Source organism: Callorhinus ursinus, unplaced genomic scaffold, assembly GCF_003265705.2.
Source record: "Callorhinus ursinus isolate GAN/ISIS: 27379988/994484 unplaced genomic scaffold, GSC_fseal_2.0 scaffold68, whole genome shotgun sequence".
Taxonomy (NCBI): domain Eukaryota; kingdom Metazoa; phylum Chordata; class Mammalia; order Carnivora; family Otariidae; genus Callorhinus; species Callorhinus ursinus.
Genome location: NW_027397130.1, coordinates 3,877,601 through 3,896,885, shown reverse-complemented (window position 1 = coordinate 3,896,885; position 19,285 = coordinate 3,877,601). Strand labels below are relative to the sequence as shown.

Sequence of the window (19,285 nt, the reverse complement as noted above, 5' to 3'; positions counted from 1 at the left end):
GTTGAGTCGTGTATTTAGCTAAACAAACCTTCCTCAGAGTAATAGCATCTCATTGCCATTACATGCGTTCTATATATTTGATGTATATATGCTCACGTATGTATATCAAATATATGTGCGTGCGTGCGTGCGTGTGTGCGTGTGTGTGCACCAGACAGCTTCCCATGCTGCCGCTTAGCATCAAGTTGTAGAAAAACTGATATTTTAAAATTGGGGATGGAAGTAAAGACTCTGTTTTTGTTTTTTGTTGATTTTTTTTTTGACCTTTTCTTTTGAATTAAAGATGTCTGTAACTCTGAGATTGAAAAACAAGTTTGTGGCTTTTAATGTTTTTTCCTCATAGAATGTGATCGTTGAAGAACATGCACCGAAAGTTGCTTTCAAAAGTACAACGCTTTGTTGAATCTTAATAAATTGCAATTTTTTTCTTGGCTGTTCAAATAAATGTGTTTTTTATTTTTCACAGAGATATCATCGATTTTCACTTTGTATGTGCTGGGGGAGAGAGCTGTCCTTCTGTTTGTAACGAATTCCCTAACTCTTCAAGATACCCCTAGAGTTTGCGTTAGGTGATGAGACGAACTCTGAATGTCTGTTGTTTGGCTTATAATTTTATCTTGTGGTTTGTGACTTTGCAGCTCACTCTGAAACCTTACTGCCAGTCGCGGAGAGGCGCAGTAGAGCGTGATTCTGCTGCCACCGCCTCGCAGCCGAGATGGAGCCAGGGCCCGCGGGCCAAGTGCCCCCGCTGAGGACCGTGGCTCCGTCACCCGGGACCCAGTTTGGGCCTCAGAAATACTGGGATCAAAGAGAGTAATGAAGGCCTTTTGTGTTTCCTGGACATTTTATTCATTTATTCTTGTAAAGTAGCCTAAAATAACGGTTGAAAGGTGACTTTCACAAAGCGTTTTGCACACGCGGAGCAGAACTCAGGGCGCCGAAGGCAGTGGCTTAGCGTGGCCTCTGGTGGCAGCTAGGGAGCTGAGCCGACACTGGGGGGGGGGTGTCTCAGGCCCACTGCAGACACCATGACCTTAAATCAGTCTGGCGAGCACCAGTGCTTCTGACGGCCAGGATTGTCAAGACGGTGTCTGGGAGACAGGCCAGCGTGTCCTCCGTGACGCCTTGCTCAGAGACCAGCGGAAGGAGTGTCTTTCTGTCTCCACTCCCCTTCCACCTAGGACCAGGGTTCCTAGGGCGAGGTGGCAAACTCCTGGCTCTGCCCAACCTCTTTGGAAAGTCACGAAGGACAGCACCGAAGGGGGTCACAGTCGGGAGAAGTGAAAAGCGAGGAATGGGAGTCAAAGTGGGCAAAGCGCACCCAGCATTCTGCCGAGCAGGTGCCTGTGTGCACTGTGAGAGTGCCTGCTCCCCGGGACGACTTCCTGCAGGAGGTGGCACGGCCCTGGGCCCGGGAGGCTGACCAGATTTTGCCAGCCTGGGGAAAGCAGGGGACGGGTGGGTGACACAAGGTAAGCCGAGATCTGGGGTGACTGCTCATGACACCAGGCTGGGGAGCAGGGATCCTGGTACCCACAGTAGCAAAGGAGGCTCGGTGTCTAGAATCAAGAAAACAATAGGTACAGAGCTGCACTCTACAAAACTGTTGTGACGGCACCGCGGGAGAGTGGCAAAGACAGGGTGCTCAGTCAGTCGTAGCAGGAGATGCGGAGAACGGGCTGTCTGAACAGCGAGGAGGCCAGAAGAGGCGTCGGGGCTAACACCGGTTCTAGTGACAAAGGCGAGCTGAGCGGCTGAGCACATGCTCACTGACAGGAGTGAAAATGGAAAGCGGCATTTCAAGAAGATTCTTCCCAGGGGTGGAGCAGGGAAGACCTACATAGGAATCCCGAAGGAGTCATTAATTTGCTAGCTCAGCGCATCGCACCTCAGTGGGAACACAGTTGACAAGCTCTACTTGTGAGACTGTGGCCGGACCAGTGGCCTGGGGAGCAGGCTGGGCCCCCCAGTCTGGCGCCCCGGCTGTGAAAGAAGTATGTTTCCAGACGCCCCCTAAGTAGGCAGTACTGCCCTGGGCTTAAGAGACCTGCATCAGATGCTACATAAAGCACAGAGCAGTGGTCCTCAGCCCAGCTGCGTGTTAGACTTACCTGGAAACTTGGTTTGTTGTTTGTTTGTTTTTTTAAAGATTTTTATTTATTTATTTGACAGAAAGACACAGCAAGAGCAGGAACACAAGTGGGGGAGTGGGAGAGGGAGAAGCAGGCTTCCCGCGGAGCAGGGAGCCCGATGTGGGGCTCGATCCCAGGACCCTGGGACCATGACCTGAGCCGAAGGCAGACGCTTAACGACTGAGCCACACAGGCGTCCCTACCTGGAAACTTTTAAAATCCCAGTGCCAGGACACCTCCCAAACCAACGCAAGCAGAATCCCTGGGGCTGGGCCCCTAGTCGGTTCCATTGAGCAGCCAAGGCCGAGAAGCAGTGGCATGGAGGAATCTTGTCATTGGCCTGAAATAGCTCTATCGACCTCCTGTGCCCTGGAATAGCAATTTCTAAGAGTTTGGTTAGCCTCGTTTGGCACTTAAAGCTCACTTTTTCTTTTTTTTAGAGATTTATTTCAGAGAGTGTGTGCAACGGGGAGGGGAAGAGAGAGAGAAGCAGACGCCTGCCGAGCGTGAAGCCCATTGTGGGGCTGGATCCCATGACCCTGAGATCATGACCTGAGCCAAAATCAAGAGTCGGACGCTCAACGGACTGAGCCACCCAGGCGCCTCTTTTTTTTTTTTTTTTTGAAGCAAAACTTCTGGGCCAAGCATGGTGCGAACCAAGCACTGTATAGGAGCTGCGTCATGTGCTCCAGCAACCCCCTGAAGTAAGGAGCTGGGCTGGGCTGGGCAAGGTCACGGAACACGCCCAAGGCCATCCGCTAACAAGGCTCAGAATCCAGGCCCGCTCCCCCGTGGGCTCCATCGCAGAAGGAACACGACGAGATGCGCTAACCAGAGGGTCTGGGCCACGTGCATCAGGAACAGGACGGGAGGCAGACAGACGCCACACGCGGGGGCAGGGCAGGCGAGGCTGCAGCCTCGGGCAGAATTGCTTCAGAAAACCTAGGTTTTGCTGTTAAGATGAGGCCCGCACACGTTATTGGGGATGATCTTCCAAGTTGAGCAGTTGTACGTATTCAACACACGTACCGAATGCCTTGAGAGCAGCACCTGCGTTAGTGCCCGAGTGACAGGACTCACTTGTCACAGGCAGCTTGTCTTTACCTCCCAGGGGCTGGTGACACAGGTGGTGGTGCCAGCTCAAGCCGGAAGTGGCCAGTTCGTGCGCCCCCCCCACCGGACAGTGCATCTGTGACCATTCAGAGGGAGGCGCAGGAAGGGCGGTGTGGCCCAGAGAGCCCTTGGCCAGCCTCACGCCTTCCGGACTTCCCACCCAGCTTCACCCCGTGGTGCTCATGCCCGAGATGCAGCCAAGAGTGGCCGCCTGGGGTTAGCACGAGCTCTTTGCAGAGATCTCGGAGCGCCGTGTCGGGGACTGGCCATGACCAGCCCGGGAATCCTGAGCTGTCGGGGGCACCAAGGGCGCCGTCCCCCACCTACAGAAGTCTAGGTGACGCCTGCCCGGTGAACCTCCAAGGCCGTATCAGCAGATGGCACCTGCCCCTGCACGTCTGCCAAACAGGAATACCCCTGTGAGACCATCTAGGAAAGCGTGGACCCATCCGAGGGTATCTCTGCTTAGGGTATCTCCACTGCGGGTTTGACCTGGCCCTCCCCACTGCCTTGCTCAGGCCCGAACTTTGTTCTTCTGGATCCCCCGGTGGGATGAGGAGCAGTGGGGCCCATCACTGCACTTTCATCCTGCTTCCCCACCTGGGGCCACTCCCCCAGCTCCTGCAGACATGGGGTGCTGGGGCTGTGACAGCCGAGCCCCTCCTTCCCGTACGCTCAGGTTCACGGCATCCCACAGGACCCTCAAACCGCCTGGCAGGATCTGGGGGCTCCCCATCACCCACCACAGGCAGCCAGACCCCCTCCTGCCCCAGGCCTGGGTGCTGGCCGCCCCTCTCCCCATGGCTCATTGGAAACAGAGCTCTTCCCCACCAGCCTCTCCCCAAATTTGCCTTCCACTGGCCTGGTACCCACTGAGCATCGCCACTGACGGCTTCATCGCCCTGGACACTGCCTGCCTGGCTCGCCTGCGTGGGCGCAAGCCCCCTGGGCACAGGCGGGTCGGGGGCGACCTGCAAGCTGTGCCGTGGTCCACCCTGCCATCTGGGGCTCAGCCAGCAGAGGGCACCCTGCGCTTTAGTGCCAGACGTCCCCCCAACCCTGCCCCCTAACCCCACGTCGGAGGGCACTGGAGGGCGGAGTGCAGAAGAGAAGCATTCAGCCAGAAAGAGGAACTCCGGGGCGGGGCGGGGGGGTTCCCACGCCCTCCGCCTACAGGTTGTCCACAGGGTGAGGGTACACCGCACAGCGGTGCGTGCGTGCACTCGGCAGGCCCGGCTATAAGCACAGAGTCCCAGGAGAAGCTCATTTTGCAAAACATGTTTTATCAGAATAAATAGAGTCCCAAGCAGGATACAGTCCACCGGGTGTGCCCCCCCACTTGCCCACCCTCCAGTTCCGGCCTTGATGGGCTGCTGAGTCCCGGGCCGGCGTCAGTGCCTACGGGGCTGGGGAAACAGAGGGCGACCCAGGCACAGGCCGCACCTGTGAGCAGACACAGAGCTGCAAGGCCTGTCGCTGTCCTACCAGGCGTCCGGATCATCCGTGAGCCTCTCAGCCTCCTGGGTTCTACCAGCCCTGCCAGAAGGGGGAGTCAGCGAGGGGCCCCTGGGACCTCAGGGTATGTGGGAGGCTGAGGAGTAGTCCCTCCAGCCGGGCCGAAGCCAGACGCCCAGCAGCCCTCCTCAGGAGCTGCCTTCAGGCCTCCAGAGGGTAAAGAAACCTCTGGACAGCCTCAAAGGGGCTGGGTGGGGCGTGGTGGTGGGGCGTGGGGTGTCGGACGACTCAGTCTGTGGGTCCCTGCTGCCCAGGGATGAGCCCCGGGGCCTCGGACTGCACACCTGGTCCGGTGCGTGTACCCCCTGGGGACCGAAGGGGCCAGCTGCCGGGCACCCCGACTTAGAAAGGAGAGTGCCACAGCGCCCAGCTCGACCTGCCCCTGCGTGCACTTCTTTCTTCTCTAGTTTCCTTTTCTCACCAGACTTCACCACGCCTGAGCAGGAGAGCTGGGAAGGAGGGCAATCGGGGAAGCCGGCACCCCTTCCCTTCTCACCCCCCAGCTCTGCACGATGCCCGGCCCCGGCCCCTCCCCTCCACACTCACACGCCGAGTGCCCAACCCCTCCAAGGCCCCTCACCTGCTCCTCTCTTTCCTCTCATAGACGGAATGAAGCTTGTTGATCAAAAAGACTTTGTCTTCCCCCTCCTAGAAAGGCCGGAACACAAAGGGTGAGGGGACAGTTGTCCATCCGTCTGTCTGTCCAGAACAGACTATTCCATGAGACAAGCACAAAAAGTTTAAAGGGGAAAGAGGCACCAAATGAGGTCGGAAAAACCAAGAGCCAGGCAACGGGCGTATATATAGATCGATCGATCTAAGCTTCCTAGTGGCCAAGACGAAAAAGAAAATGTGATCAGGGGCACAGTGAAGGCCACAGAGCCAGCCTGACTTAATTTAAAACTGGCCCCGCCGCCTACTGACTCTGTATTGGGCGAATTACGTCCTCTTTGACCTCAGAGTCAGCATCTGTAAGCAGGAGATAAGGGTGTCTGCAGCACGGGGCTTGTGTGAGCTTCCACTGTCGTTCTAATTCCCACCAACTTGGCAGCTTAAGACAACACAAATTCATCTTTCAGTTCTGGAGATCATAAGTCCAAAACGGCTCTCAATGGGCCTAGGATCAAGGTGTCAGCCAAACTGGTTCCTTCTGGAGACCCTTGGGGAGCATGCTTCCTTCCTTTCTCCAGCTTCTGGAATCTGCCCACAGCCCTTGGCTCGAGGCTGCTTCCGTCTGTGCCGGTGGGTGCAGAGGGCCGTGCCCTTGAGTAAGCCGCCCTGCCCAGGCCCAGAAAAAGCCGTTCCAGGGGCCTAGCCAAGCTCAGACCTGCAGCCCCAAAACCTTGCAACCGGGACAGGGCTTGGCCTCGGGGGCGGGGGGAGGTGGACACGGTCTGCCGCAAAGGCCCACCCGGAGGGCCTTTCCGCTCCCGGAGAACTAGCAGGTGGAGCTGGGATCCTCCTCCCGACGCTGCTGTGCATCTACCAGCCCCACCTCCCCCGCCCCCCGGGACCCCGAAGGTACCCACAGGCCCTGGTGCACTGCACAGTAGGGCGGGCGGGAGCCGGCTGGCAAAGACCTGCTTCCGCCAGCTGTGGCCAGGTGACCGCCTCAGCCAAAATGGCCTGGCCTTACGCCGTGCTCCCTGTGGGCGCGCCCAGACGCCCACATGTATAAGGGAAGGAGACGGGGGCCTCCTGTTGTGTTACTTGAACCCCCTAAGAGGTGGGAGCTGTCCCTAAGGGACCTTCCCGCTTGGGGCCCGGGCCCTGCATCAATGAGCCAGCAGCAGGGGCCCACGCCTACCGCACCCCAGCCCTGTCCTGCCCTGGCTGACACCCCGCGCCTGATCCCCGAATCCTTCTAAAGCAGCGTCCCAGGGGGCCCCCAGGACGCGCCCGGAGGAGGCACAACCCCCGGCCCCGTGCGAACGCCGGGCCACCAGCACACTGGCCTCAGAGTGACCCAAGCGTCCAAGGGACAGTGAGAATCTGCGGAAGGGGAACGGCCACGGGGAGAGTGACGGGAGGTCCAAGCCCACCCAGCGTCTATGCAGGGACCCGCCGTTGCTGGCAGGTCCGGCTGAGCAGACCCCGGCGGGACGCGTCCCCCGGCTGGGAAAATGCCAGCCCGAGTGATCCAGAGGCCACGGTCGCTGGCTTTTAACCGGACGTGAGGCCCAGCAGCCGAGCAGAGAAAGGGCCGCCTTCGGGGCAGGAGGGACGGTCCACGGGGCCAGGCCGGGCCGCCTCTGGGTGGGCTTGAGCAGCTCGGGGCCGGCGGATCCCCAGGGGCTGACGATGCAGTGGGGGTCCCAGGAGGGAGCTGCCCCCGGGGCGTCTCGGCCCACCCTGCCTCTCACACTTAACGACAAACCGAACGTGCTTAATACAAAGGACGAAAATCCGGGCTCACGTTTAACTTACTCCACTTGTTTGGAAAATGAGGGCAATGAACAGGGTCCATGTCCTGACGCGGGGACCCCAAGAAGTCCAAGGGCTATTTCCAGTCCGTCCTAGACCCTCAGAGAGACCGCAGCCCCGCAGGGCCGCCCGCCCAAAAATGCGGCCTCTCTCTGCCGGAGCCACGTCCCTCCCCCGCCCCCTCCCCCCCCCCCGCCGGGAGCCCTGTCCCCAAGGGTGCTCCGGGGCGGCCGCTGCCTTAATCCCCGCTCCGCTTTGTACAGCCCCCCCGCGTGGCCGGGTGTCATTTGTGGGGCAAAGAGAGCCTCTGGCGGCCGGGCGGGGGGCGGCGGGGCACTCACGTTGCTGATCTGCTCCTTCAGGAGGCAGATGACCCTCCGCTGACCCTTCACCACCTGGATGTGGAGGTAGATCACCGCCCTGCGGGATTGGGAGCCACGCGGTCGGGAGGGGCTCCACGCCGGAGGCCAGGGGACCGACAGGCTGGGGCCCCCACCCGGGCCGGTCCTCCTGCGGGGCCCACCTGCCCGCACTCACAGCAGCAGGGCCGACACCAGGTAGACGGGGAAGGTGTTCTCCACCAGGTACCGGTGGACCCAGGGCAGCCAGGAGACCCTGGGGCCCGCCTCCTCCAGATGGCGCACCCACACCTTGCCAGCCTCGTACATGCTGTCCAGGCTCCGGAACGGGCCGCAGGTGCTCGAGGGCTTCACCCTGGGGGAAGGGGGCGAAGGCGACCCCCACGTCACCCCATGCCGCAGCCCCCAACCCAGGGGACATGCCGCCCCAGAGGCCGGGCGCCCACTCACCGCCACACAGCGAAGCAGAGGAAGAGAGCGGCTCCCAGGAAGGAGGGGAAGCAGAGCAAGGAGACGAAGACGGTGCTCATGTGCGAAGCCAGCCAGGGCCGGCGGGGCGCCTGGCAGTTGGCCATCAGGCTGGTCTGGGGACAAAGGCTGAGATCCGCCACTGCCACCACAGCCACAGCTTTGGGGGAGGGGGGGTGCTTCCCGGAGGGGCCCTGGGCGACACCCCAGGCCAGGACGGGCTCCCCGCCCCCAGGGAGCAGACACTCAGAATGTGAGCCTGCGGGTTGCCACGCCGGTTTACGGAGGGGCACTGAGGCGCCCGAGGGGTGGCCTGTCCACCCTCCCGGATACGGAAGACCTGATGGGCACACAGTCACCTCTGATGGCCGTGCCCGGTGCTTCAGGAATGTCCTCTCCAGCGGGCCCCCGCGGACACCGTCCCGTCACACAGACGAGGACACAGGGCCAGAGGGAGAGGCTGGTTCTCCAGCACCGAGCACACCCCAACCCAAGGACAGAGGAGCAGGGGGCCCTTCCCTCGGCCCAGGAGGGGCCTGTAGCTCCGAGCAGCTCCCAGCCGCCGGCCGGCACCTCCAGACACCCAGCAATGACCACGGGGCCCCCGACGCGATGCTGCCCAGTTGGGAAAGGCAGTCAGGGGAGGACGGGAGGGTCCCAAAGCCCCAAGGCCCCGTGGCCGCCCAGCCTGGCTCACAGGCTCCTGAGACCCTGCCACCCTCCCGGGGGCCCGGCGGACCCTTACCTTCTTGACATAGAAGACAAGCAGCAGCTTGACAATCTGGATGGCAGGGAGGAGAGGGGTGAAAACGACCCCCAGCCTGGGGAGGCAGGGAGGGGTGGGGGCTGCAGTCCAGAGGTGGGGTCGCGACCCCTGTGCTGCACCCCACAGCGGCAGCAGCAGGGCCCAGGGTCACGAGACGCCCCACCCCAAGGCCAGGCTGCGGGAGGGCACCGCAAGAGGGGCCGCACGCCGCGTGCCCTGGCAGGCGAGGGGTCAGGGCCCACGTCACTGCGGAACCCCCAAGCCGGGGCCTTGCTGCAGGCCTAAGGGGGAAAGGGGCTCAGCCTTCCGCGGGGGGCCGGGGGGGGCCGGCAACGGCAGGCGAGCAGAAGACGCTTACCAGGTCAGGGTCTGCCCGTAAATCAGCTCCAGAACGTTCCCGGCAATGTCGAACTCCGGCTTCTCCCTCCTCTTAAGCTGCTTCTCAGAGATGAGCCTGGGGCAGAGGAGCCCCCAAGGGTGACTTGGGGGGGCCAATCCCGGAGACCAATCCCCAGCAGGCCGGCCGGTGACCCTCCCCTCAGGCGCCCGGTGGATGTCAGGGGACACGGCAGGCTGAGGTCCTCCACCTGAGAGGTTCGGGGCTACAGCTGACTTCCTCTCCGTCTTTTTTCTTTCTTTTTTTTTTTTTTTTTTTTTAAGTAATCTCTACGGCTGACGTGGGGCTCGAACTCAGGACCCTGAGATCAAGAGTTACATGCGCCACCCACAGAGCCAGGAGCCCACATCCTGGTCTTTTTTCTAGGCCCAGGTATAAACATGCTCAACAGGCATCAAACGTTTTACGGACCGTTAAACATCCCGTTTTTAAATCGTTATTAAACTCCTATGTTCCTGGAAGAAAACCACAAACAGAAAAAAATAAAAGCAGTAGCCACACCGGCGCCCAGCAGCCTCCCGAAAATGTCCCTCCGTCCTTCCCTCCTTCTGTTTTCCCTGGACAAGACTGAGATTAGACATCATTTTGGAAACTTCTTTCTCCATCTAAAAACACATTACATCCTGACTTGGGTTTTGCTCGCTCGGATGATCTTCCACAGAAGAGGCGGCACGGGGGCAGCAGGGCGATGGCCCCGAGTGGGAGTGAGCTCCTGCCTCTCGCAGATGAGGATGCTCTGAGCCCTCCTGAGGGCAGGGGCGAGGGGGGCGGGGGGCGCGGGGGGCGGGGCGGGCAGCCCAGGTGCCCAAGGGGCGTGCGCAGGGCCCGGGGCCTCACCTCCACACCAGCTCCCCGAACAGTGTGTCCAGCAGCACGAAGATGAAGTCCAGCACCACGAGCCGATACAGCTCCTGGCCCACAAAGTTCTCCCAGCACTGAAACAGACCGGGCCTCAGCCCCTGGGCCCCTGGTGCCCCCGCCCCCCTGCCCGCCCCAGCAGCCCACCCAGGGGCCCTCCCAGCCGCCGTGGACCAGGCCAGACGGGCCACACGGCCGGCTGCGGGAGGGCCCTCCACCCCCACCGCCAGCAGCAGGGCAGCCCCGTCACGGGCCCCGGTGGCCTCCCGCTGCCTCAGGGCCACCCTCACCTGGTCCTTCAGGGTGCCCACCCTGCGGCCTAGCCAGTGGTAGCAAAGAATGCCCAGGATGACCATCTTGAGGATGAGGTTCCTGTAGAGGACAGGGAAACGGGGAGGGCTTAAAGGGGGGGGGGGGGGCGGGGGGGGGCAGGGGCCCCGCCCCAGGCAACCTCCACCTGCCCCACCTGGCCACACACCTGCAGACGGCCACGTACACCTCCAGCACCGGCGAGTCGTGCCGCTCCAGGGCCGCCAGGCAGCGGAACAGGTAGGGGGCCCCCAGGTTGAGGAGGCCGACCACCACGGGCAGGGCCAGCAGCGCCCCCTCCTGCTCGGCGGACACCGGGCTCTGCAGAAGGAGGGGCGGCGGCGGTCAAGGCAGGTGCCCCGGTTGGGGGGGGAGCGGCCAGGAGCCCCCCCCCCCCCCCCCCCCCCCCCCCGGGGGGAAGGGGGGGGCCAAACTGCCTCACAGCACCTCCCTCCCTCCCCCAAGACACGCCCACCCCAGGCCTCCGCTTCAAACCACACAGGAAGGGGGTGGGGACACGGGGGTCAGAAAGAGAAGCCAGAGCCAGAGCCGCCCGGGAGAGAGGGGGCCGGGGGGAGGGGGGCAAGCACCGGGGGGCCCGTCCAAATTCAGCAGGGGTCTGACCCTGTGGCCAGGGCTCCAGGGAAGGTCCTCTCTCTGCCCGCACCTTGATCATGAGCTCGGAGAAGGCGTAGACGGCCACGGTGCAGCCCAGCGTAGTCCCCAGGGACAGCAGCCACACGAGCCCCCGCATGGCCCCCCGCCGCAGCCGCCCGCACGCGCTCTGGGAGCCCCGCCGTCGCTGCCACTCGGCCAACAGCTCCTGTGGGCAACGAGCCCATCACGAACCCCGCGCAGCCACGCAGAGACACACGGGGGACAGCTGGGGGAGACTGGAGGGACCCAGGGGTCGCCTCCCTCCCACCCCCAGTGCTACCACCTGCCCCTCCCCGTCCCCAGGCACAAAAGAGAACACGGGGCAGGGTCTCAAGGCTGCGCCCTGCCCTCCACCCCCACCAACCCCCATTTGGTCACCCTGCTCCCACCTCAGGCTCACGCTGCATCCTGAGGCCTGCCCCGACCTCCCACCCACCTCCCACCTCCCTCCCTCCCCAGCCCTGCCTCCTGAGCCCCACTCCCTGCCTTGGAGGTGGGCGGGCCCCCAGCTGTCCAGAAGCCCTAAGGCGCAAAGGACACCTGGCCGGCCATGGGAGCTCCCTGAGGGCAATGAGGGCCCATCAGCCAGGTCAAAGCTGGGGGCACCCCAGGAAGGCAGAGAACATCCCACAAGGCCGGGCCTGGCCACCGGCCTTGGGCAAAGGACTGAACCTCAGGTCGGTGTGCTCACAGGCAGCACGGACAGCTAACAGTCCCTGTCCTGGGCTACCGTGTCGAGCCAGGGTGCGTGCCGGCAGGAGCCCCGGGGTCTCTGCCCACGGGGACCGCTGGCCGAGGGCCCCAAGAGCAGCCTAAGCCCCTTGCACCGGAGCGTCAGCCCGCGGGTTCTCCAGCTCGCGGCTAAGGGCGAACTGACATACTGAGCCCCCCCGGATGGAGGGCTGGCCAACAGCAAGGACCCACCCTGAGCACGCACAGCAAAGCGTGCTGTGAGCAGAGTGTTCTATTAACAAGGGCTCCTGCGCATTTGAGGGCCCTGGACACTAACCCTGGCCAACGGGCGAGAGGCAGCCCCAAATGGGTGACCCATACAGAAGAAAACTCCAGGACGATTCCCAGGGCTACCTCCTGTCCCTGGATTAGGGGCAACAGGCCAAGACCCCACCCCCGTGCCCCACGCACGGCTCTGGCCACATGGGCCTAAGTGGACGCGGGCCGGGTCTGTGGGCGCCAAGATGAAGTCAGGGCCCCTGAGCGGCTCACCTTCAGATGGGTTCGGATGTTGTCGTGCTGGAGGCGGGAGGCCCGTCTCTGGGTCACCTTGTGGTCCCAGGAGCAGAAAACGGTGACAGCATGAACCCCCGAGGTGCTGCCCACCCGGTAGCTCTCCCCGAAAGAGCGGGACATGCTGGGAGAAGCAGAGCCGGGCAGAGAGGTGACAAGGGGCACAGAGGCTGGGGAGAAGGCAGTCAGGAAGCTCGCCGTAGCTGAGAGCCGCCACTCACTCTGATTAGCCCTTCGGGCGCTAGATGGGCCTCCCGTCAACCCCCCTGCCCCTCCTCCAGCCCTGCGCTCTGGGCCTCCTGCCGCGGGCTGCGGGCCACCCTACATCAACCCTGTCCGATTCGGTGCCCACCGAATGCGGCCAGCAGGGCGGGGCTCCGTGACCCACTGACGTGGCTGGCCGCCTCCCACACAGACAGCGCCGCAGAATATGCCAACTTACCTCAGGCCTTTTGCACGGCCTGTCCCAAGAGCCAAAACACCTTCCTCTGCTTCTCCCCTGCCCACGCGTATTCAACCTCCCTGTCTGACACGAGCACCTCCTCTAGCCAGAAGCCAGCCTGACTCCTCCAGTGCCCCAGAACACCCCGGCAAGCACCTCCAGGGCTCTGGATCTTCCCAGCCTCCTCACTGGTCTGTCTTCTCCCCTAGACAGCAAGTTCCTTGAGGGCAGGCACCATGCTCATTTACCCTCCTGCCCTGAGCTGAGCACAACCAATGTCTGGAGGGGGAAAGGGGATGAATGGTTGAGTGGGTGGAAGGAAGGAAGGAAGGAAGGAGGGAAGGAAGGAAGGAAGGAAGGAAGGAAGGAAGGAAGGAAGGGTAGATGCATGGATGAAGGAAAGAAGGGTGGATGGATGGATGGATGGATGGAGGGTGGATGGATGGATGGATGGATGGATGGAGGGTGGGTGGATGGAAGGAAGGACGGAAGTGTGGGGGGGTAGACGGAAGAATGACCCATAATGACTAGATGAGGAGATGATCGGGAGTACTCAGAGCCAAGGTCATATGGTGGAGGGCCATTACCTGTACACGAGGGTGATGCAGGTGATAAAGAAGGCTAGGCCCACAGTGAAGAGGTAGGCCAAGGGCATGCTGTAGGGCAGGCCGGCGGCCTCGCGGCTACACTGACCACCAGCCGGGGGTGGCGCACACGGCTGGTTCAGTGTGCTGTTACTGTAGTAGCCGTAGTACATGACCGTGTGCGTGAAGCGGCCCTGCAGGGGGGAGGCCCCGTGGAGTCAGGGACTCTCCCCCTTCCCATCCCTGACCCAGCCTCAGGCTTCACGAGGCAGAGGGAGGGCACCCATGGGGGCAGGGCGAGAAGGGCAGGGCAGGGGCAGAGAGGGGAGCACAGAGGTAGACAAAGGGCCACAGCCATCCCGGGGCTGCCCGGCCCCACTGGAGTCAGGGCAGGATGGCTATCAAGAACAGGCTGGCCGTAGCCCCTCCCGGGGAGTCCGGGCACAGCCAGGGGCGGGGGTTCCCTGGGGGAAGCCATGCCAAGTGGGGCAGAAGGCAGGGCCCCCGCCTGCAGATGCCCCCGGCCCCCCCCCCCACGGCTCCCTCGCCCTGAGCGAGCCCTCACCCCGCCGGTGAGCAGCTCCAGGCCCGTGAAGCTGCGTGCAGAGCCCAGGGGGGCCGGCGGCGGGAAGGCCGCCTGCACGCCCACGATGAAGGCCAGCAGCGGCAGCAGCAGGAGGGCGTTGAAGGCCAGCAGGGTCTTGAGGAAGAGGAAGTAGGAGAGCACGCTGGAGCCGAACTGGCCTCCGATCTGCTTCAGGGCGTAGCGCCACGGCCTCAGGGCGTGCAGACCCGCGAGCAGCCCTAGCCCCAGGCTGTGCAGGGCCTGTGGGCACAGAGGCAGGAAGGGAAGGGACCCGCCCCGAGCTCGCGTAGGGGCGGGGGGAGGGGGGCGAGCTTGGAGGTGCAGGGGCAGTGGAGGGCACTGCGGGAGGGGAGGGCGGGTCTGAAGGCTGCGAGACCCCACACGCAGGACAGCCACAGAAGAAAGGGGGGGCCACCCCACCCCCGCCCGGCCGCCCCGGGCGCATCCCAGACAGGAGGCTCCTACCAGGACGCAGGCGTCTCGGAGCCGGCCACAGCAGGGGAACAGCCCACGCGGGCCCTGCCGGCCCCTCTGCTTCCCCGTCGGGGTCTGGCTCTCCTCTCTGGGGGCACAGGCCGCATCAGGGTGGGACCAGGGACGTTCCGACTGCCCCCTGGGAGCCACCTGCGGCATGCTCAGGGCCCTTCTCACCGACCGCCCAGCCCCAAGGAAGTGGGTCTCGAGATGGCCCGAGGCCGACGGGCACTGACCGCAGGCAGCGTTTCTCGGCCAGGCCCAAGGGCATTCCCCGGAGCATGTGGTCCCGCTGGGCCACCGGCAGGCCCTGCAGCTCCTTCACCAGGAGGAAGCGTTTCTCTACAGAAGGACGGGGCTCTGTCAGTTCCCCGCCACACCCCCCCCCCCCTCCCTCCCTCACTCCTGCACCTGTGCCCATGAGCCTGGACAAGCCTGTCTGCCCCTGCCGGCCACCCCAACGCAGACCTCTGCCCACCCTCCCAGGCCCGGACGGCTGTTCTCTGCCCGTACCATCCAGGCCAGACCCCGCCGTGCCCGCCGGTCTTTGCCCCACTAGCTGCCTTCACTCACCGCCTCAGCCTATGAGCCCCGTGCCCCTCCTCCTGCACCCTAACTCTCCTCCTGGGTCCCCACAGGCATCTTGCTCTGACCCCCAGTGCACCTGAGCCTCACCCGCCCCCCTGCTCAGCAGTGATGAGGTCCCAACCCCATCCCCTAGCACTTCCCACTATGCTCTTGTGGGGTGATGGGGGGGGCCTGTAGACCCACCCCTCTCTCTCTCTCCCACCTTCGCTACCAGCCTGGGAGGGGGCACCACTTCAACCCCAAGTGACAGACAAGGGGACACCTGGCCAGGCCTGCAAAGTGAAGCTGGCAAGTTGCCCAGAGCCCGCTCCTCCCTGCCCTGTCCATCCCCTATCACAGGGCCCCCACTAAACTGGGGAGGACACAGACAGGACCCCCACACAGTGCCTGAGCTCCAGGTACCGGAACAGCACAGGTTACCTGGTTGAAGACCGACCTGTGACACTGGCCCTGCTATGAACACTGTCCCCTGCCCTCTAGCACCTCCACACCCACCTCCCACCTCAGGGCCTTTGCACGTGCCCCGCTGTTCTAGTGTCACTTCCTCCAGGAAGCCTCCCTGGATCCCTGTCCTGCCGCGTGCCTTTCCTCAGTCTCCCTTGCCTGAGCCTGAATGTGCTCTTCCGTTTGGTTTGTTCCCATCTGTTTCACTGGGCAGAAAACAAGCTGCAGGAGAGCTGGACCTGGTCTGCTCACCACCATCCCAGCCCAAAGCCGGGACCAGCGTGTGCAACACGAGTGCTCAGCGCGGGACGTTTCAGGGGCGCTGCCTGACATGGGCCAAACCCTTCACAGCCCAGCCGGCCCCCACTGCTCTGTTCCCCCCTGCCCCCCGTCCCCGTCTGGCAGGCCTGAGCTCCTCCCCACCGAGGAGGCCGCGGGGCCCACTGGCTCACCCTCCTCCTGCAGAGCCGCGGGGTCCAGCTCCAGGTCGTAGAGGCGGAGGCTGGGCCGGGCCGAGCGCCCCACGCCCTTGAGCTCGGGCCGGCTGACCCTGCGTCGCAGCCGCACGGAGCGGTTGTAGTACTGGCAGATGACAGCACCGCGGCTACGGCCTTGGGGGGGAGGGGGCGGTCAGGGGGCAGCGCCGGCCTGCGCCCGCCCCTCCCAGGGCCCACGGAGTCCCTTTACAAGAGACCTCAGGCACCACTGGGTTCCCAAGAGCCTATTTTTATCCCTGTGACTCTGGAGTCGTTTTTGGAACCCAGCGAGGCTGCATGGGGCTGTGCTGGGCCTCCGGGCAGCGGACGGGAGGCTGCGGGGAGAAGGGCCCGGCCCCGTGCTGCACAGACCCCCGTCTGAAACCCCCGCCGCCCAGGCGAGGCTAGAGGAGCTCACTCACCAATAGTGCGACTGGGCATGCTGGCCAAGATGCGGAGCGTGGCTGTGCTGTGCATAAGGCCATCCTCGGGCCCCGGCAGGGCCTGCTGGCCACTGCCTACGAAGCAGAAAGACTCGTCCAGGCGTCCTGGAGACACGGCTGGCCAGAGATCTCCCCCACCCAATCCCCACCCCAGGCCTGCAGTGGGCAGGGAAGGCTCAGTGCCCTGCCCACAGCATCCAGGGCACCGGGGCCCCGTGCCAGGAGGGCTCACCTGAGGTCTCCTGGCCTCCGGCCCCTGGCTCCCTCTGCTGCAGCTCCAGCCCCTCCTCAGCCACCCACTGGCTCTGCTCCTGGATGAGCTGGTGGAAGGAGTCATGGACTTCGCTCTCATCACAGGGGCTGGGCTCCTGGCTGCTGGGATGAGAGGGGGTGGGAGCTCAGGATTCGGCTGACCCAGCTCTGCCCCAGCAGCGACCCCTTCCATAGGCCCTGGTCCAGGTGGCCTCTCCCGAGGTGGGGGGGGGGAACGTCTCTGCCCTCCGGCCCCCCCAGCCCCAGCGCACTTACCCGTGGTCCTCTGGGGTCTCGGGAACATTGAGGACAAAGTTCAGCGGCTGGGCCATGTCTGTGACTCACGCCCAGCCGGTCGGCAAACCTAGAGCAGCTCAGAGCCTGGGCGCAGCCTCCAAAGCCTCCCTCTGCCCATCTGATGAGACAGGGAGTGGTGCACCAAGGTTGGCCCTCAGTGCCTGGTGCCCCGCCAAACTACCCACTCCCTGGGGACCGTGGGAGGTGCCCACAGCCTAGGCCACCTGAGCCCCTGCCTGCCCCCATCCCCTGCCAAACACCTGGTCAGGTTAGTGACCCCAAATAGGCCTCATGCCAGAATGGACCGAGGGGGAGTCCCTTCCACTGCTTGAGGAAGAGCGGAAGGAAGAGGGGGGTTCTGAGCAGTCCCCATCAGTTTCCTCTATGGCGCCAGTCCCTGGGAAGGGGGAAGGGGGTGGGTGTCTGTGGGCACAGCCCCAGGTATCCACCGCCCTCCGGGTGAAAAAGTTCAGGGCAGCTCCCAGACCTTCCTGTGCCTGCCCTGTAACCCCAGAGCACTTCCTCTCACAGGAAGCTCCTCCCACGGCTAGCCCTCCCCAACTGGGGGTGGGGGGCCCCTCCAGCCCGACCCCCACCCAGTGCTGCCGGCCCTCACCTCCCCAAACAGGGATCACTGCCCTCCACACTGGGCTGGGCTGGGGCGCTGCAAGGTCACCAGTTCTCAGGAGACCAACTCCCCTACATTCCATCACCCCAGGGGCGGGCCAGGGCAGCTGGCTGGGGGAAGGGAGGCTGGGCGTTAAACAGGCCGCCTTTGTCCAGCCTTTGTCCGGGCAGAGGGCTCTGCCATCGCCTGGGACAACTGCAACCAGGGCGGCCTTTGTCTGGGCTCTTCACCCTGTGGGCGTGGCCCGGGGCCCAGCCCTGCGTCGGCCCGGTGCTCGGTCTTCCTCCACCCCGTTGTCCCCCCGGGGGGAACTCAGCACTCAGAAAAGTTGGCTAGGCTCAAGGGGTCTCCTCGGGCAAGGCCAGGATGCCCAGTGTCCTCGCTTAGGGGCATGCAGGATGTCCAGTCTCTGAACCCAGGGCCCACACCATCCAAGCCCCTTCCCCTCCCTCCAGCAGGGGCGGGGGCGGGGGGGAGGGGCAGCAGAGAGATGACGGGTGGGCTGAACTGGGAAAACAGCTGGAGGTGAAGCTGGTGATGTGCCCCCCAATCCTGTCCCTAGGCCCTCCACAGACCCTCAAGCCTCTCCCATACACCCCTTTGGGGGGCGGGGGGAGGTAAGTGCGGAGGTGGGAAGTGTTCAGAGGCTTGGAATCTGGCAGCCTACCCAGGGGTAGGGGCTCACCTGGGCGCACCCAAGCACTGCCTACGATTTCTGCCCAGCTGACACCCAGCGCCCGGACAGCCGACCCCAGGCCGGGGCAGGTCCGGCAGAGTTTCCGGGGCACACCATTCCTGAGCCCTGAGCCAGGTGGGGAGGGGCAAGGTGGCGTCTCCAGGAACCCCACCCCGGCCGGCAGCGAGTCCTCTGGGAGCCGCAGCTGCCCGGGAAGGGCCGCAGCCCAGCCGCGGGGCCCAGGGGGCAGCAGCAAGTCCGGGCGCCCCTCGGCCCCTCTCCCCGCCAGCCTCCCGCTCCCCCGCCCCGGGCCAGTGGTACCGGCCCGCGCGACCCAGCCGGGCCCCGGGGCGTCACCGCTGCCCTCTCCGCTGGGGCGGCCGGCCGGGAGGCGTCAGGCCTTCGGCGCAGGAACTTCCCGCTCCCGTGGCCCCGGGGGCCCCAGGGAATGGGGAGCGGGTGCGGCGGCCGCCGCAGGGGAAGCAGCTGGGCCGGGGGGACCCGGGCGCCACCCCCAAGCCCGGGCCCGCGGCTCCGCCCGGACCGGCACCTCGATCCCCGCCGCTTACCTGGGAGGCGCGGGGGAGGAGGGGCCCCTGCGCGCCCGCCAGCCGCTCACCTGTCCCCGGAACCGCGGTCCGGGCTCCACCACCTGGGGGCAGGGGCGCGGGGTCAGGGGGAGGGAGTGCCTGGGGGGGGTCCAGGGGGCGACCTGGGACCGTCGCGGGACTGACGGTGCCCGAGGGAGCTGCGCCGCCCAGCCCCCGCCCACGTGGTGGCGGGCCTTCGGCGACACGTGACCCGGCGCGCCCCGCGCCCTCGGGAGACCGTGCCCTCTTCCTGCCGACTTCCGACCCCGTCTCCACCTCACCCCGCCGTCTGAGCTGGGTGCCGGCGGCCGAGCGTCTGGGTCTACTCCAGTCTCAGTCTGAGTCCAGTGTGTCAGTGGGACTCAGTTTCCCCAAGTTTCAAATGGGGACAATAATTCCCCACCCGCCCATTTCCCAGGGCAGTTATCAAAATAACACGCTGCTCTGAAGCCCCACTGATACAGCGCCTTGCGACACTGGATTGGGTAACCCTTTCCTCCACACAACCCCCTGCTGACAAACGACTTCCCCCAAGCAGGCTCAGGACCCACGGTATCACCCC

At 64.1% G+C, this 19,285-nt stretch overlaps 1 protein-coding gene across 15 annotated transcripts; it reads right to left on the bottom strand.

The window, feature by feature from the left end:
- Nucleotides 1–865: 865 nt before the first annotated feature.
- Nucleotides 866–19,260, bottom strand: TMC6 (transmembrane channel like 6). Of its 15 annotated transcripts, none has more exons than XM_073886166.1 (23): nucleotides 19,005–19,260; nucleotides 18,703–18,785; nucleotides 17,446–17,567; nucleotides 16,809–16,947; nucleotides 16,513–16,655; nucleotides 16,260–16,355; nucleotides 15,814–15,972; nucleotides 14,566–14,671; nucleotides 14,321–14,417; nucleotides 13,835–14,095; nucleotides 13,273–13,463; nucleotides 12,223–12,367; nucleotides 11,009–11,164; nucleotides 10,511–10,662; nucleotides 10,323–10,404; nucleotides 10,012–10,109; nucleotides 9,136–9,231; nucleotides 8,757–8,832; nucleotides 7,994–8,127; nucleotides 7,722–7,898; nucleotides 7,526–7,604; nucleotides 5,341–5,408; nucleotides 866–1,559 (listed from the first exon to the last, which is right to left on the bottom strand). In XM_073886166.1, the coding sequence occupies exons 4-23, from the start codon at nucleotides 16,862–16,864 to the stop codon at nucleotides 1,241–1,243; spliced, it is 2,691 nt and encodes an 896-aa protein (XP_073742267.1). In that variant the 5' UTR covers nucleotides 16,865–16,947; nucleotides 17,446–17,567; nucleotides 18,703–18,785; nucleotides 19,005–19,260; the 3' UTR covers nucleotides 866–1,240. The 15 variants fall into 15 exon arrangements, with proteins under 15 accessions (XP_073742267.1, XP_073742269.1, XP_073742268.1 ...); XM_073886168.1 differs by having other exon boundaries at nucleotides 18,753–18,785; XM_073886174.1 differs by lacking the exon at nucleotides 17,446–17,567 and adding an exon at nucleotides 7,188–7,276 and having other exon boundaries at nucleotides 1,541–1,559; nucleotides 19,005–19,259.
- Nucleotides 19,261–19,285: the final 25 nt, after the last annotated feature.

Excerpts from the sequence above, each read along its gene's own strand:
- TMC6 (XM_073886167.1), bottom strand. The coding sequence starts at position 16,864 with ATGGCCCAGCCGCTGAACTTTGTCCTCAATGTTCCCGAGACCCCAGAG. Across the intron at positions 12,368-13,272 it reads TGCATCACCCTCGTGTACAG|CATGTCCCGCTCTTTCGGGG; the intron begins GTAATGGCCCTC and ends TGCTTCTCCCAG. Across the intron at positions 10,663-11,008 it reads TCTCCGAGCTCATGATCAAG|AGCCCGGTGTCCGCCGAGCA; the intron begins GTGCGGGCAGAG and ends CTCCTTCTGCAG.